The following is an 18193-nucleotide window of genomic DNA, read 5'->3' on the forward strand; positions in this document are numbered from 1 at the left end:
TTCAGCTTTGTCCGTCGGTCATCACCTGCTGGTCTATATCCTGAACAAAGACGCAAACATGACTAAATATTTATATGAAAGCGTCACGGAGGTGTAGTTTACAGTATTTATGAAGTAAAAACCATGTCGGGCATTTCTACAAGGAAGCGTTCAGCACCCTGGAGAGCGCCTCTCCTTCTCAAACATGTCCTACCTCCTTTATCTTCTTTAAAGGATAGAACCTTGCAGTGAAAACAGGTAATTTAAGACAAAAAGAAAATGCTGGTTTAATGTAGTCCATCTGGAATATAAGAAACAAGAATTATTACTTAATGCCACTAGATTTGGTTAAAGAAGAGATACGTGGTAAGAGGATAAAACTAGAAAACAGCATCACTGTATTGAGTCATCAGTCAGGATGCCTATGAGCTTCCCTAGAGGCAAACCTTGACGGGCTGAAGTTGTCTCCTCAGATGAGAGCCATGAAGCTCAGGATGACTCACCGACCGGACTGCTGCTGGTTATCACAGCAGCACGCACCTCAAGAGACCTCAATCCCCCACCCCCCTCCCCCAAAACACAAGGTCTGCTTCAAACGTCACTGAACAGGCAAGACTGTCAAATACGACATTATTAGACAGCAGTTTTTAATAGTTTAACAGAGCACTGGAGATGAACGGACAACATACACACTTCCTCTCAAACAGCATAGAAAAATAACATCTGTTCCGACGCTTGCTCTCTCTCATATCCATAAAACTGGGGCTTCACTGAAGCAACTGTACTGTGCAAGGTAAACAAGGTCACTTGAAAACTCATATTGTGGCCAACTATTATTGACGAACATTTAAAAATTATGTAAAAAAATGCAAACTAAGACACAGACATGGGGGCTCACTATCCTCTGAAAAGGCATTCATTGCACGTCTCTGGAAGTTATTATCCCGTAGTAAACAATTCATCTTTACGCGGAGTGAAGGCAGCTTAGATTCTCTTGATCACGCTAAAAATAAAAACACAAACATACAGTGTACTGTTGAACATTTTTGGTTGGTTGGACTTAAAAGAGTTGAATTGAAATGCATCGTAAGAAATGAAATGAGAGCAAACACCAACGATACTGCGTATACACTGATACACAAGAGGTATAACGTATTATGTCCCTCTGTTTCCAGTCTTTATGCTAAGCTAAGTCAGCAGGCTACTGGCTGTAGCCTCGTTTTTACCTTTACAAAACATGAGAGTCGTATCAATCTTCTCATTTAACTCTGGACAAGAACGCAAACCAAACTATTTCTTTAAAGTTTTCTCCAATTTTTCTTCACCTTGCTAAGTTGGCTTTAGTTCAAAAGAATTCTGGAGCCAAAAAGCACACGATTTCTTTCAGAGGATTTCACCTTGACAGTTCATTCTTGACCTTTAAAAGAACAGCTGACGAAACAATCTCAACTCAAAGGGATAGTTTGGGTGTTTTTGAAGTGGAATTGTATGAGGTACTTATCCATAGTCATGTCATGCTCTCTCCGAAGCTAGCAGGCTTTCTTTTAGGTGGCTAAAATACGTTTTTCTGCCGTCCCCGTCTACAGCACTGTATTGCTTTGCTACGGTGTCGGTGCTCCGGTCTGTTTCTCAATCGTCTACTGTAGGTAAGACACCTACTATGGATATGTACCTCATACAACCCCACTTCAAAACACCCAAACTATCCCTTTAAGGGCTACTTGCTCACTAATAGTCTCCATCAGCAGGTGGAGTTTGTCGTCATAGAGCTGTAGCTGGACGTTTTGAGTTGAGATTGTTTTGTCCTGTATTTCAAGGGAGTTTTGAATGTACCCTGGCTAGACAGCTGCAGCCTTGATGCTGCAGCTGTCTAGGCACTTCCTCTGACCAGAAATAATGGCTTTTTTGCAACAATGGACATCAAAGATAACTTAACACTTTACAGCCAGTTCAGGGGAACTAACGGACAAAACAAATACATAAAAAAAGTTTAAAAAAAATTAAATGTCACAGTAAACAGAACTAAAATTGATATACTCCCTCTCTACACTCTGTTATCTTTTCCTCATTACAAGTCCAAGTATTTAGTGACGTGTCTGTGCAGGGGATTGGTGGTGCAGCTATTTGCTGTAAAATAAAAGTGATGTGACCTTATCCATGACTCTTTCACTTCTGCTGCTCACACTGTAACCAAGTGACCTCTGTGTAACATTATAGTCTTACAGTAAAGTGCACTTCATCTGTCTGCTCCTTATGCTTTATAATAATGCTTAAAAATAAGCACAATAACATGATTCAGAGCTTCCACTCTCCTGTGAAATGAAGAGGAGCCTGTTGTTGAGTTTTGACAACTGCTTCCCGAGTCTTTCAAAGCAGAGGTTTGTTTTTGTTCTAAACTCCGACCCTGACTGGCAACCTGTGTGCCAGCATAATAACACAATACTGTCACAATCTGGCATCCGTGTAACCATCCAGCAAACAATGACACAAGTCTGTGTGCTTGCAAAACGTCTATGTGCAAATTTCCAGCAGTCACATCCTCCTCTTTTAAGTCTGTATCACCGCTTCACTGAGAACGTCCCGACTCCTCCGTGCAGGAAGATGTCTTGTTGTTTATGTGCCCTTAAGCTCTGAGATGATATCCGGTTCACACAAGTTCTCATGGAGCTCTGCAGTGCACGTCCAGCTCTCTCTCAGTCTTCCTGTGTATGTGTTGAAGTCTACAGTCTACTCCTCTCTTGGGGCTACCTGATCCGCCCATCACTTTTGAGTGGGCCCAGATCAGACTTGGGGTCCGGGGACAGAGAGCTCCAGGAGGTCTTGGAGCAAGGTGCCACGGTTGGGCAGGAGGAAGTCTGTATGGCGCACAGGCCGCCTGTGACCCAGAAGGTCCCTACGCTGCTGTCCACCCACGCTTCGAGGGCCTGACCCACGAGCTGGGATTTACGCTGGGCCTCCTGCATGGCCGACTCCTGGGGGGGCAGCTTCAGCACGGAGCTCAGCTGCTGGTAGCTCTGCTCCAGGTACAGGTTACCTGGAGGACCTGCATGGAGCCAGCTGTCCTCCTCTGGAGTGGACATTCATATTTGCAGACAAAGAGAAATTGAAAGGGGGAAATTAGTTTTTAAAACTTTCCAGAGGAGTTATCACATATTAAACTTTAAAAGGTGTTTGCACACCAAATCCTTATTTTTCGTATGCGGTTTTTTTTTATCCCTCATCCGAATCAAAAGGCGACAAGCCTTTCAGACTGAGTCTGATGCATATTGTTATTCTATTTGTTGCAAAAATTCGCAATACAAGACAAAACTGACTTAATTACGTGGGTGCAATGGATATCGCTAGTCCCAAACCGGGCTAATGAATGAATGACATTAGCAGAAAGCTATCGTTTAGCTGCCTAGAACACAATCACTACTGTCTGATCTTTCCTACATCTTTTGTTGTGCCACCATCCCTGATTCCAAGCTGTTCTGCAATCAATCTATCTTTAAATTCTGCATCTCTGCATTCTTTTATTTCTTTCTCGTAAAGTGCTTTGTGCTGGGAGACGAAGACAAATATACTCTTTGGATGAAGTGAATGTTTATCATGTATCCAAATACTACAGTGTGCAGCTGTTTCTAAAATTGAAACTATATATTTGTGACCCATTTTTCAAGATTTACATCTTCGGTAGGAATACATGGGGTTGGGGCTGAGTGCCACAGACATAGTTGGGATGTCGGCAAGTATTAAGAGACAGACTAACACATTGTTGGTTTTGGTATTTCATGGGAATTGTGGACAATAAGACAAATATGGCAGCTTTATCTTTTTAACTGACATAATGACAATCAAATGCTCTGAATCCACGTCTCACCTTTGCGCAGCGGCTCCTTATCTTTGAAGGTTAAGGGCATGACGAGGAAGCGAACTTCCGCCACGCGCTCCCACTGTTTTAACACCCGTACCGTCCAGGTACCGGGCCGCAGGGGGCGCTGCAGTGGCGGTTTGTACTGGGTGTACTCTGCATCCACATCCACGGTGATGTCATAAGATGCTGCCACAGACAGAGCCGGGTCGATCCACACAATAGTGGCTGTGAGGTTGGGACCACGCGCCCACTTCTGGACCGCCAGTGGTTCGTTCAAAGGGCCGATCACGCCGCCGAAGTTACGAAAGATTCTTTCTTTAGGATCCCACTCTGTGCCGATCTGCCGGGGAGAAAGACAAAAGGAATCACAGTCTGTAGTGTCCTGAAATAACAAAAGGTTATGTGACACAATACAAAACAATGCCGCCTACGTTTTGACTTTCATATTTTATTTGAGGACGAGAAGAGAGAATAGTTAGCACTTTCTGCTCTAGCTTTCCTCCCAAAATTAACATATTTTTAAAACTAATTAGTTCAGTTTCGGTCAGATCAAGCCCTGATGAAACCTCCCCAATTCTTTTCATATCAGGAAGAAAATCTTCCTGTAAAGCAGTTTTCTTTAGATACCTTGATATTAAAAGTTTGCACAGGGCAGAATCTTCAATGATGATGAGAAATCCTCATCATCTTTAGACAAGAAGTACACTTACTTCCAGATTCTTGAGTCTTTCAAACTCCTTAAGGTTCGTCTCGAGGACAAGCGTGGCTTGGGGCACTGCCCACATCTCCAGTGTCTCCCTGACCTTTGAACCCACAGCCTGGGCTTCCTGACGCACCAGATATCCCTGGAAATGATCGTCATAAAAGTACACGTGTACTGATAGAGGGTGGCCAACTGGTTCCAATCTGCAGTGAGTGAAAAAAAAATAATCACACATAAGAGATTATTGTATTCTGCAAAGAAATAAACCTGTCCGTCTTAGACGACTAATCGTCCGTTTTGGTCTTAGTCAACTAAGATTTCTTTAGTCGATTAGTAATTTTTAATTATTTTTTCTGGTAAACACAAGATTTAAAGTGGTGCATTTGTGTGATTTTTTCTGATTTGTCGATTAAATCAACTGATTAATTAGTCGACAAAATTGTATGAGTGTAAGTTGACAAGGAATTTCTTTGGGCGAGAAGCCCTACCTGTTATATAATTTACAAATCTCCAAAAAAAAAAAAAAAAGTAAACAGTGTCTACGGACCTGCAGGCCTCCACGTTGCTGTGAGTGGTCGCCAGATTCTTTAGGCTGATACGAAAGAAAGCGGTGTAAGCAGTGAGAGCCGCGTCGCTGAGTGAGCCCACGCCATCCAACTGATCAAACAGGCTCTCCCAGTACGCCTTGATGGCGACGGTGCCCGGAGCGTACTGGCCGTACAGGTGAGTGTCCAGGATGTCTATGGCCTCCTGGTTCACGGTTGACTCAAACTTGCGGGCAAAGAATGTCGGACGGGTCAATTGCTGTGGAAAAACAATGAAGAAAAACAGAAATAAGCCTTTGAGACGCTGAACCGAACTGGTGCTAATGACACACGAGGGGATTGGGAAACTACAAGCTAGACTGTTGTTCTTCAGCTGGCCCACTCACTTGGATCCGGATGAGGTCTTGCGGTTTGAAATCATTGGGAGAGCAGCCACACCAGTCGACAATGTGCTTGTACTGGCATTTACAGCCCAGCTTACGGTTCCAGTTGGTGACGCGCAGGTTGTTGTCCACCAGGGTGTCGCACATGTGACTGTTCCCGAGCACCGTGTGGAAGAAGGACTGGGAAGAAGCAGAAGAGTAAACACATCATTTCTGCTGTGCTGCACAATACAACAAAAGCCTGTGTTGTTGTGTGAGAGTGAAGACACTGTAAACCGTCAAAGACAAACAGTTTATATCCTCTGGCTCTAAATTGCAAAAGGTCACGCCTCTATAGCCCCAAACAACAGCGAACAAACTGCTGCACCTCCTCTGAGACATTAAAGCACACAGTCAGATAAACTCAAGTGAACCCTTCTCTAGTCTGGCACCTCTGCTGCACGCTGCGCCTGAAAGCTTAAAGTATTACATTATCTCCGCTGCTAGGCTCTTCTGACTTGGCAGGGGAGGACGGGCCTGAGACAGACTTGTATATCAACCTGTCTGTCTCAACTACGGGAGATAAACAGACCACCTAAGGCTTACTTTACCTCAGCGGGGAGCAGGGCGTAGGAATAGAACTGCTTCAGCCCCGACACCAGGTCATCCTGGGAGTTGATGACGTACTCCACGAAGCGGCGGGTGAGCGCAAACCAATCGGAGCCACCTGAGACCTCCAGGCCTTCCGGGATGCTGCGTTCGCCGAGACGCCACATGTGGTTGTCGCACTCGTGGAAGAGACGATCGAGGCCCTGCTTCTTAATAAACCTTCAACAACAAAGAGAACACGGTTTAAATCGATGTGTGTGGGAGAGACATTGTGGTGCAGCATTCAGCAAAAACACCAACCAAATGTACTCACCGGGCATTTTCTCTCCCATGGGACTTGAGGAAGTTCTTGTCTCTTTGCTGCGACAGGAACGCCACTAGTTCATCATTGGTCCTGCAGGAAGAGGTCAAGAAAGAAGAGAGATTTCTAGAAGATTCTTTGGAAAATAAAAGGCTGGCTCGAGTTTGATGCTGTCTGATAACATCCATGAGTGAAACTTGGACAGGATTTGGTTGACATAGGGTTGTCTGTGTGCATCCAACCAATCAAAACAGCCCCAGAAATGCAGCAAAAAACAATCAGCAAGAAAGACGACTACTTGCTGCCAACTCTGTGAATCAGTGAATAAAACAATCCATTTAATGCTGCTACAACCAGACTACTCTTTTCATCTGGCAAATGCTAACTTTGCAGGAACTGTCGGTCAGGAAAGGAATCAGATCTCCACCCAGTATTGAAAGATTAAGCCGCCAATGAAAAAGGCAATCAACGCAAACTGGAAAAGATGTCAAGACAAGCTCTGATGCACAACACCGGACGAACTGTATATAACCACTTGAATGGAGTTGGGGCTATAGGGATGTCACGGTAAGGACATTTTTCCACCGGTTAATTATCTTGTGACAATACCGGTGTTACCGATTACACCGGACATTTTACAAGAAAAGATGACGCTCAATATATGTAGAGCGCTTACTTTGATCTTTACTGTTGGATGGCTGTGTGTCTGGCCTCTCCGGTCCAGCTTTCACTGCAAGGCTGCAGGTTTCCACCTGGAGCCGCTGCGATTGCCTCATTAACATCATGGTTCCCTTAGAGCATTGGGTTTAAATCCGAAACATTGCCAAATAGGCGCTTTTGCTTTTGGCTTCGCCACCAAATCCTCCGCCATTGTCTTTGCTTGTCAACTCTCTCTTGTCCTGTGTGTGTTAAATCTGACTCCTGCTACTATGAGCTGAGACTCCGTACAGAGCAGACACTTTCACTCTCAGTTTGTAGTGTCCGTCGTCCGACTATGTATTGATAATGTGCCACTGACTCGCCAAAATGAACTAAATGGGTTTTATTTCTATAAAAAAAAAAGCAATCGATGTATGCCCGACCACCGTGTAACACCGGTAACACTGGCAACCGCGGCAGGCCTATTTGGGGCCCACCATAACCATAATAAAGGTTAAATGCACCGAGTTCAGAGCTACACAGGGATATGTGAGAATACTGCTGTGGTCTAAGGATGTTGCGTAACAATAACGTTACTCTGGTTACCTGGTGGGGAAATCTGTAGCGCTGAGATTGACGAAAAAATCCCACTTCCAGTCCAGCATGGAGAGCAGGTCCTGCATGCTGCGAAGGTAGGCCTTCAGCAGGCTGGCGCCGCCCCAGATGGTGACCATCCGCCAGGGCGTGGCTCGTATGTTCGGGTACTGCTGGGCTATCTCCAGCACCTCCCGATGCATGTAGCCGGATCGCTGGAGAGTTTCAAAGCACAAAAAGGTCAAACAGTTAGATGAGTGAAAACTGAGCGAGTTTCTGCATCGCAAACGTTAATCCAGTTCCCACAGATCTGCAGCTGCCACTGTGCCAAGACAACCACACAAAGCTGGCCCGTGTTGAAAGAGAATCTGATCCGAGCAGAACAACGGGAGGTCAACATGATGATGGAAAGAGAAAATTAAAATGAGCTATTTTTGCCGTGTAACAAATTCCCTTCTCAAAGTGGCAATAGGTGACAGCAACTGAGCTTAAAGGATACTAAAAAAAAACGTGGAGCAGGGATTAAACTTTAGGAGGGAATAAAGGACGAGATGGAGGAAGTCAAAAAGCCAAACAGCTGTCGAGCTTTATGCAAAGAGTAGTGAGAGATATAGCTACAAGTCTGAAGATTGCAGGAAGCCCAAATCTGCAGGTTCAAAAGACCTTTTTTATTTCCCTTTAATTAGATTAATCATCAACTCATTACCAAGCAGCCCGTTTCCAAATGAACACAGCTAATAAAAGCTCCTGAAGTGATAAATGGGCAGTTTAACAGGCAAAAAGACACTTTGTTCAGGGACGTGAAGTCCAATTGTTTTGTTTAGTGAAGCATGAACGGTGTGCTACTGACTCTGTCCTGTGTTAAATAAAGAGTGGACATGTTGTGGACAAGTCTTAAATTTGTCTTCAGACATTGCAATAAATCTGTGGGCGTCCTGGTTGTGTTCATAACGGAGACAACGGCACCAGAATGACGGTCCTAAACCCACAGTCTTCACTTGTTTGAGTGTTGGAGTGCAGAGGAGCTGGTAGACTGACTCCACTACAATCTGACCTGTTTTACAGCCTCATCTCTCAAACAAGGCTTTTGCCTCGGAGATAAATGAGGTTAGGTTGGGCGGTGTGTCTGAGATGGTGTCTGTGGTGTGTCTGTCCCACTGACTGCCTATTCATCACTGCCTCTCCGCCGTCCCCTTGGCAGCAGAACAGAGCGACTCCCCGGGACTCGACAACCTTTCCGGCTACACAGGTGCACTGTCGACAGGCACCTGTTTCTCTGCTGTCTTCGCTGAACACACCTGAGGTCTCTGCCTCAGTATCGCCAGTAAACCTTGCATTTGTCTTTATGCCTTCAGGCTGCACATGATAGCAGACTTTTCCTCCGCTAAATCCAGCCCCTAAGAATAACCACACTTTACTCTATCCAGGCTAATCCCCTTTACCACACTGCGAGACCCACGGGATATATTTAACCTTCATAATGCAACGACACCTAACCGGTAAAAGCATTTGTGAGCTCAGTGTGGCGAGCAACAAGCAGGGTGCCAAATACACTCATCAGTGTTCAACATAAATAAACAATACTGTGTGGGCTAGTGTCACCAGCAGAACCTTTTCCAGCTTGAAGAATGAATTGTCTCTTATTTATTTCTATCATGCAATTGTGATGCCATGTACATATCACGCAGAATATATGGTAGTCAAGGCACTGTGATCTCCTTCTAGGGCTTACCTTGTCCACGTGGATGTAGTAGTAGTGGTCTTGGTGATATATGGCTTTGATGAGGCGCTTGAGCTGCCGTACAGCGCGGCCATGGACCATCAGAACAAAAGCCACTCTGACGGGGTTTTCCACTTTGGACAGGCTGTTGTCCAGCTCGCCGACGGCCTGGACCTGGTTTGATACACCTGGTCAAAGAGGACGGAGAAATAAAACGACTGAATCAATAAAGTCTGGAGAGTTTCAAAAGACTAATATCTTGTAGGCTGGGTGTTGAGAAAGACACTGTTAATTGGATAAACATGTATTTTAATAGGTTACATAACAGGTTCATGTGTGAAATGTATAGGCTTGTTTTGTCCTTTTCCATTTTCCCCCCAACAAAGCTTCCCACACACCTGATCGCCACCAACTGTGTTCACTGGAACGCACAAACAAACTAGAGGCGTGGGTTGAGTGTTTTGCCCCAGTGCAACCACTACATTACACTGCACTACAGTCTTGTAGTACAGATATACACCTGTATATAAAATCAGAGATGTGTGCGACTTGATTGGCTGCCTATGACGTCTAACCCGGTGGGCAATATACACAACATTAATGTGGAGGTAATCAAATTATTATTTACACTATTTATACTATCATTATTATTATTATTATCATAATTAGCAATCATTCTATTTTTATTTTTTATATAATTCTTTATGATTTATTTATTTTCAATTAATGTTTTGTTTTGAATTATGCAAAAAAAAAAAGTTAATTTTCAATACATATCTTTAAAACCAATAAAAGTTTATATAAAAAAATATATATATATATTAATGTGCAAATATAAGACACATTTAGTTGTGTTCATCCCAGTGGGTGTTTTTTTATAATTTACTGTAACAAATCCTATTGACTTAAAAAAAAAGGTGTGTGAACCACAATAGCGCCATAAAAATGAAAATTTTAAGTATGATCATATTCAATTATTACCCAGTCTTAGGGTTTTCAAAAAATGGAGTAGCTATTTATTAATTTATGAAAACATTGGCAGAGACACAAACAGTATGTTGACGTTTCTGGGCTTCCTTTAGATACGACAAAAGGATCGAGAAAAACAAACCCCAACTCAAATTTCATGGGATATTCAAGAAAATTTGGTGAAGAGAAATGTTTTGATTGAAAATCTTTCAGTGGGGGAAAATTAAACAAATAAATGATCATTGAGTAGATAATCACACTATCTGTGCATGAGTTCTCACCGAGCTGCGGGCAGAACTGAGGAAGAGTGTCTGGCATGAGCTTCCCGGCCTGATGCTGACACACCATGTTGGCGATCTCCTGTCGGCACTGCTGCGACCCGGCGCGATGAAGGGCGGACAACGCGTCCTTGCCTATGATGTCACATTTAGGCACAAAGTCACTGCTGGGTGCTTGGTGCGCCCCGTCCACGCTCCCCGGTTCCCCCAATATGGCAGCGGCGGGTAACCTGGCTGCCCCATCAGCTCCACCCCGGGTCTCGCTGAAGTTGCGGCTGCTGGACGGGTCGTGGAGGACCAAGCCGTCCAATCCAGCTCCCGTCATCCCCCGCTCCTGGGGGGACTTCAGCCTGACGCTGGGCTTTTCTCCTTTGCGGCTGGTCCCTCTCCTCAGCGCGCTGGCTGCTGTGCCCCCCGTCCTCTCTGACCTGCCGCTCCATCTGCCTCTGTTCCTCCCCGACAAGGAGTTTTGTTTCTCCCAAAGTGCGGCGTCCCTTTTGGGATCCTGGCTGTTGTGGTCAGGCAGCTTAGACCGTCGTGTTTTTCTCTGAGGAGAGAGAGGAGAGAAGAAGAAAGCAGGACAGAGAGAGAGAGAGAGGGACACAGAATAAAAAGGCATTTTAAATCCAGATTCATTGCTGTAAGAACATCCTGGACAAACACTATGAGGAAGCATTGATTCACAGTCCAGGAATGACATAAGGTAAACTAAGACCACCACTAAGACAACAGCTGAAAGAGCCCCAGAGGAAAGGATGTGTTTACTTGTTTTGTTTTTTTTCCTCATTTCTCTGATCTGGTTTATTTTTAGCTGAGCCTCTGCCTTTTTATGGAGCTAATCTGCAAAAAGCACAGTTCTGGGTAGCCACACACACACACACACACACTCAAAGACACATAATGAATTCAGTGATTCACTGTAGAGACCTCAACCAACCTCTGTCTGCACCCTCTGGCAAAAAATGCAGGAAGAATGCATACAAATGTGTGTCACGTGTTCACACACACACACACAGACACCGAAACTGAGTATGAAACATCAGACGTTAAGGAGGTTATACAGAGAATCCTTATCAGACATCTACTGTGTGTGTGTGTGTGTGTGTGTGTGTGTGTGTGTGTGATTGTGTGTTTGGAGGGGGGGATTGAATATGTTTTTACTGCATGTATATGCATGTTTGTGCCAAAAAAAACACACACTTGCCAGGAGAAAAGAAAACTCATTATTTTGCAATAGGTGAAAAATGTTCTTATAATGTTAGTTAATAAGTTAAACAATTAATTGCACAGCTGCAGGCTATTGGCCCAGCTTTGTATGATCATTTTTCCTTCATATGATTAATACATCTTCAACATCAAAGCATTTTAAATCATGACTTCATGATTTGTGCATGACATTTGCATCTCAAATCATCCTCTGAGACTTTATAGACTCCCTAAAATGTCAAAGAGATTAATCCTCTTACAGTATATCTGCTTTAAAGTCATAAAAGTGTCTCATAACTGGAATCTTTTGCTGTAATATTCCTAAAGGAGATATTAAAGGGATAGTTTGGGTTTTTTTAAGTGGGGTTGTATGAGGTACTTATCCGTAGTCAGTGTATTACATACAGTAGATGCCCTTTCCGACGGAAAAGTGAACTGAAAGTGAAAAAATGTCTCAGAGGACAAAAACAGTATAAATACGTTTCACGTTCAGTTCAGTTCGCTGTCTGAAAATATTCTAAATATAACGTACACTTAAACAGATATACATTTTTTTAGGTGAGCCTTTTTTTTAGGTGGCTAAAATACATTTTGCTGCCGTCCACAGCACTGTATTGCTTTGCTACAGTGTGGGTACTCAGGTCTGTTTCTCCAAACTTGGGGCACGCCGACTGTCATCTACTGTAGGTAATACACCAACTATGGATAAGTACCTCATACAACCCCACTTTAAAACACCCTAACTATCCCTTTAAGTCCAGAAAGCATTTGTCATTTAGATGTGGTTGAGTGAAAATCAGCAATATAAGGGAAAGATCAGCTCCAAAGGATGTGTTGAGATGTGTGTTCCTCCAATAGAAAAATGGAGTTAATATAATTAAAAGCTAGAGAGTTCATCTTTAGTCAATATTTCAGTTTAATGTCAGGGTTTTTGTGCACAAAGGTACTGAGGTACTGTAATGATGTGAGGACCTAGTGTCGGATAGACCGCAACCATCATTAATCTTCTGTTTCTTCCTACAGTTTCAATGCCCAAGGCTTAGGCGTATAATATAATTTTAATGCACGAGTATTGAGAGAATCAGTCTTACTGGAGCACAAATCACACCTACAAAAATGGAAGGATAAAAAAAAAAAAAAACAGGACTTAAGCCATTTTTAAATCTTTCAGCCAAACAGCATCACAGCTTTGGCACACTAGATTACTGGATCACACAAAAGGCCCTTCAAAATATGCACTTGGAGAAGAAGAAGAAGAACAGTGAGTGGGCTGCCTCTGTCAGACGATATGGCAGAACGCGGGCTCGCTCGCCTCACGCCGCTGGCACGCCGACAGCCCAGAGACGGTGGGAACAGGATAGTGGGACTGCTGGTGCTGCGTGGTTAGGACAAGGAGCCAGATAATACAGTGCCAATAAACCAGCTGCCAACCAACACAGCACAGTCTGCTGCTGATGGCCAACTGCACTCTCAAACCCATTACAGTAAGAGGCATTGTGGAGCCCAGTTACATACCAGAGTCATTGCAGTGCGAGCCTCTTTCAGTGAGTTTACATGGACTTGAGTAACCTGGCTATTGTCAGCTTTCGGCAGAAACCTGATGTCCTAAATGTCCCCTAAACAAGAAACCTGTGTTCCTGAAGACACCCGGTAAACACAGCTAGATGTATGCTAAAAAAAACGAATAATTATGATAAAGACTTTTGTTCTCAACTTCAAAATCCTGAAGAATATTTTACATTTTCAGTGGTGGTATCTTTCTATGGTGGCTCATAGCTGCTAAATTAATAAAAACACAACTGTGAACATCTTTCGCCAGCTAACGCTGATAAAGACACTACTTTACTTTTTCAAGAGTAAATGTTCTCACACAGAAGACAAGCATGCAGCAGGGGCTAATGTTTCAATTTTCCTTATCACTCGTTTTCACAGCTTTTAATTAACACCATCATGTCAAAAAATGTATTGATTCAAAGGCAAGCGAGGCGGCCTCTTTACTTTCCAATTAAAATGGAGTGAAAGCGTATCAGCGTCACCATCTGCTGAAGCGGGGAGCAGCAGCGAGCGCTCGTTTCTGCAGGAGAGCACGGGCAAGCAGAGGGTGACACAGATATGACAGAGTCTTCTTCTTCAGTCCTGGACAAGGGCTTTAAATATAAACGCACGTGGCTGTGTTCACGCATGCATGGCGAGCCACCGATTAGAGCAGATGCAAGTTAACACAGAGACCGCAGAGCGTGGAGGAATCCAGCCACTCGCTCATGTTGCCCTCTTGAGCGGTGAAGTGATGATTAATATGCACTCTCAAAGCCTGATATTTGATTCTGCATCTGTGAGTGAAACACGTCAGGACTCCACGCTCGCTGACGTTTGCATAGGTGTCTGCCAACATAGTTGCATGTCAGGCTGACATTTGCGCCGAGCGGCAGTGTCACATTACTGAAGCCAGAGTTCACGAGGTATGAATGAGACCTGTTTTCAACTTTAAATCATTATTTTTCAGTTTGCCCTGAGGCACTGGACAGCAAATACTATGTGTAGTCGTGTTGAGATTTTAGAGGTGTACGTATGCTCCTTTACATACAGACAGTTCTAGATGAGCTTAACCACAGACACCCTACAGACACTTCTCTGGATCTTTGCTGAAGCATGTTTAAGCCTGAATGCACCTGATGAGCTAGCAGAAAGCCCAGAGGCTCATAATGCAAACACAGAGGATTGAAGTCCAAAGGAACATTGCGTGTTCAATATGAGGAACGACATTTCACACTTCTCGTTTTGTCACAATGTCACATTTAAGTGTGTCAAAACTAAGGAAATGGATTACTTCATCTAGGCTGGTGTAACTCAGATTAAATGAATGGCAAAAGACCAGACACTTACTAGGGGTGTGAAAAAAATTGATTCACTTATGTGTCGCAATTCTTTTTTTTTCCGATTTTGAAATTGATTTTTTAATGCGGGAATCAATATATTTGCTTCATTTGAGTCTATGTGGAGGTAGAAGGAAGTTACCGCTCTTATTGTTGTAGTCTGAGTAACGTGACGTCATATAATAATTATAACCAAAAACAAAACAAAACAAACCGCAGCCGAGGGTCCGCCTGGATACGACCTGCACCCTCACATATTAAATCCAGCTTGGTAAACACTACACATCCAGTAAAGTATGGAAACACTTTGGGTTTCACACATTGCCAGGAAAAGCAGAGCTAGACATCACGGCTAAACTTGCATGCAAATCTGTCAAGGACAGGAAACGTTATCGTATTGCGGTAACGTGCGGTCAAGCCAGCCGTCACTCGCATCTCTGAGTTCAAGTCAGCCGACGCTACAACTGTAGAGCACCCATATACTGACATTTATGTTAAGTGCATTCAAACGGCCCCGATGGAGCTGACCATGGATGTATAAAGAGAACGGAGATGACGGGAGAGCTAGCGACGGACTTGGCAAAGTTAGCTGAAGTCTACATGTGTGACTACGTCCGGTTTTCAAAATAAGGTGTTAATAAAGGGAACTGTATATACAAAATACATCTATGGAAATAAGATTGATTGGATTATATTCATCAGTAGTTTAAAACATTGCATGTCCCTTATAAATTAAAAAGAAAATAACCACTAATTTGTGAGAGAAATGTCTTTATTCTTTGATTTTTGGGTTGCTGGAATTGTTTTTATAAATAATGCCTGACAGTGACTGATATATTTGACTTCAGGACATCTCTGACTACATACATGTTGAAAATCTAATATTTTTACTGTATTCATTTAGATATTTTCCAAAGTAAAAATCCCTAGAGGTGTATGATTCAACTTTTTCCCATGGTCTAGTGTTAAAAAAGTCGCAATAAATTGTAACATCGAATTACAATACTTGGCAGCCAAACAATACTGGCACCCAAGTATCGTGACAGTATCGAATCAGGAGATAGGTGTGTCGTCCCAGCCCTAGCACTTACTGAGAATTAGCTTTGTGTTTACTGTTTAGCTCATAAGTAAATTGGTCCACATCATTGTCTTTGAGGGCAAAGGGCAATGACAACAGGAAGATTCCCTCTATGGGTCAAACTTCTTCCCTCCACTGAAGCCATTGCATTTCATCTGCTGCCTGCTTCACCCTCCAGGCACAGATCTGCAATCTATACATGTTGGGAGGAATATTATACGCACACTGATTCCACTGCTTGTCATATCATGACAAGGTGACAGCACGACTCCCAAACTCAGGTGTCAGCCTTGCATTCCTGCTACTCTCAGGATCTGTGTGCCTTAAAAAAAAAATGATTCCAGTATGCACACATAGTCCTCCACGGGTCACACATCTGTTAACATACTCCCTTTACCTTATTTAGAGGGAGAACAAGAACAGGCACTGCCTCAGGGTAGTGCGCTTCCAGGTGTGCAAGAGAGACCCAGAGATGTGCTTCCCACGGTGGACTAAATGAGTTGTTTCAGTGGTATGTAGTGGAGGCAGCTCTCTCTGCTGCTGCTGCTGCTAAACTTTAGCCTTCATCCCTGGGATATGCTCCCTCTCTGTGGGTGTTTTGGTATGAGTCAAAGCTTAGTGAAGGTCACAGAGACGGAACAGCCCCCACAGAGAAAAGCCTCTGGTGGATATGAATACAAACACTATAACAGATGCTGAATGGGAGCAGCTAAATGACGCTCATATCGATGAACTGTTTATGATTAAATGAATCATAACGGGAGTGCTTTCACATGTTCCCATAAAGTTGCATCACTTCATAGACCTCCTCTTTACTCTTTCAGATGTGTAACGTTAGTACTGGTTTGTCTGTTTGTCTGCCACATTTCACAGTGACTCTAAATTAAATGTAACGTTAGTGACAGTGTGAAGACGACTTCTTCTGCAGAGGGTCATAGACACGGCCCAGAGGATTATAGGCTGCCCTCTGCCCTTCCTGGAAGAGATCTCCAGCTCCCACTGCCTCAGTAGGTCCACAACTATTACTACTACTACACAAACAATACATCTGTGCAATAGTAATACACTGAATGTGAAATACATGTGTCTGTGCAATATATCCTTGATGCAATGTACACCTCAAGTGCAACTACCTTTGTTTACATTTTATTTATAACATATACCCTTCCTATTTTACAAGTGCAATTACCTCTGTTTACATTACATCTATTTTTATATTTTATACCTCTAGTGTAACACTTCTGTTTATATGTATTTATTACATCTACTTTACCTGTTTTATTTGCTTTATAACTGTGTGTGTTTCACCTGTTATATGTTTTATCTGCCTCGTTTAGTCTTGTCAAGTTACTGTTTTAAAGCACTGACCAGAAGTGGCAACTGTGAATCTCGTTGTATTTAATACAATGATAATAAAGCTTTCTATTCTATTCTTAAACAAGTTAACAACCGTTTAACGAGTGCTATGAATACCGGTAATGTCATAGTTGTGAACATGTAGTATTGTACTGTACTAGTCTGGTTGCCGTGGCGGGTGACAGACAGACAAGACAGACAAGACAGACAGACAAGACAGGGCTGGTCCGGTTGTTACTGACGCTGTTCCTCCAACTGCTAACTGAGCTAGCATCAGCTAGCGCTACTGATTCATAACACACAGGGAGCTAATGCTAACGCTAAGCGCTAAGATAGCTCCTCAATTAAACCAAACCGGATCACATATTAACCGTAGGGACTGAGTGTCTCACCTCTGCGTCGCCCTCCTCCAGACTCCTCAGACTCCATACCACCAGCCCCTGGACCAGGAGGATGGTTAACGCGGCGGCTATCGCTAGTTTGTACCGTCGGAGCAGCTTCTGCACTCGGTCGCTGGCCACCATCTTTACGACTACCAGTCGAGTCGACGAGGGGCGCGTGCACGGCGCATTCTGGACTGCGCGCGCACGCGGTGGCGCTCAGCCTTCCTCAGGTTGCTGCAAAGTTTAGTCCCCCAAAACTTTAAACACTGGATCACGATGTTTCTACTGTGTATTTTTGTTCAAAACAACAATATAACAATAAAAATAATGTCATTTTTGTTGCTCCTTCTCAAGCGGAAATTAAAGCTGAAGTAGGCGAGATTGGAGCAAATATGATTAAAAAAAGTTATTTTTATAAAACGGTCGCCTGACAGTAGTACATGAAACAGGTAACCTGAAAAAAATCATGTGCCTCTGTGTCTTCCAGTGCTCCTAACGCCATCTGCAAGATTTCACTTACCGGAGGTAAACAAGCAGTAAGAGCTGATCTGAGGTCTGCTGTCCAGCTGCCCTCTATGAGAGCCGGCTGTCAATCACTCGCAAACTCCAAACAAACAGTCAAACTAGGCAGCGCTGATCAAATATGAATCAATATTATGTTACGTTAATGCCTATTTCTCTCCTCAAATGTTTTCAGAATCATCTTGTAGTGCACGGTTTAGCTGTAAAATGAGAACGTTTA

The 18193-nt window shown here is 43.4% G+C and overlaps 1 protein-coding gene across 2 annotated transcripts; it reads right to left on the bottom strand.

Moving 5' to 3' along the window:
- Positions 1 to 602: 602 nt before the first annotated feature.
- On the bottom strand, positions 603 to 18015 carry xylt2 (xylosyltransferase II). 2 transcript variants are annotated; one of them, XM_037791139.1, is made up of 12 exons: positions 17972 to 18015; positions 17461 to 17685; positions 10559 to 11102; positions 9321 to 9496; positions 7601 to 7803; positions 6368 to 6448; positions 6057 to 6273; positions 5470 to 5646; positions 5086 to 5342; positions 4546 to 4741; positions 3842 to 4175; positions 603 to 3046 (listed from the first exon to the last, which is right to left on the bottom strand). In XM_037791139.1, exons 2-12 carry the CDS (start codon positions 17590 to 17592, stop codon positions 2724 to 2726), a joined length of 2640 nt encoding a protein of 879 aa, XP_037647067.1. In that variant the 5' UTR covers positions 17593 to 17685; positions 17972 to 18015; the 3' UTR covers positions 603 to 2723. The 2 variants fall into 2 exon arrangements, with proteins under 2 accessions (XP_037647067.1, XP_037647068.1); XM_037791140.1 differs by lacking the exon at positions 17972 to 18015 and adding an exon at positions 16110 to 16299 and having other exon boundaries at positions 17461 to 17592.
- Between the last annotated feature and the right edge of the window lie 178 nt (positions 18016 to 18193).

The sequence above is a fragment of the Sebastes umbrosus genome, chromosome 14 (assembly GCF_015220745.1).
Source record: "Sebastes umbrosus isolate fSebUmb1 chromosome 14, fSebUmb1.pri, whole genome shotgun sequence".
In the NCBI taxonomy this organism is placed as follows: Eukaryota; Metazoa; Chordata; class Actinopteri; order Perciformes; family Sebastidae; genus Sebastes; species Sebastes umbrosus.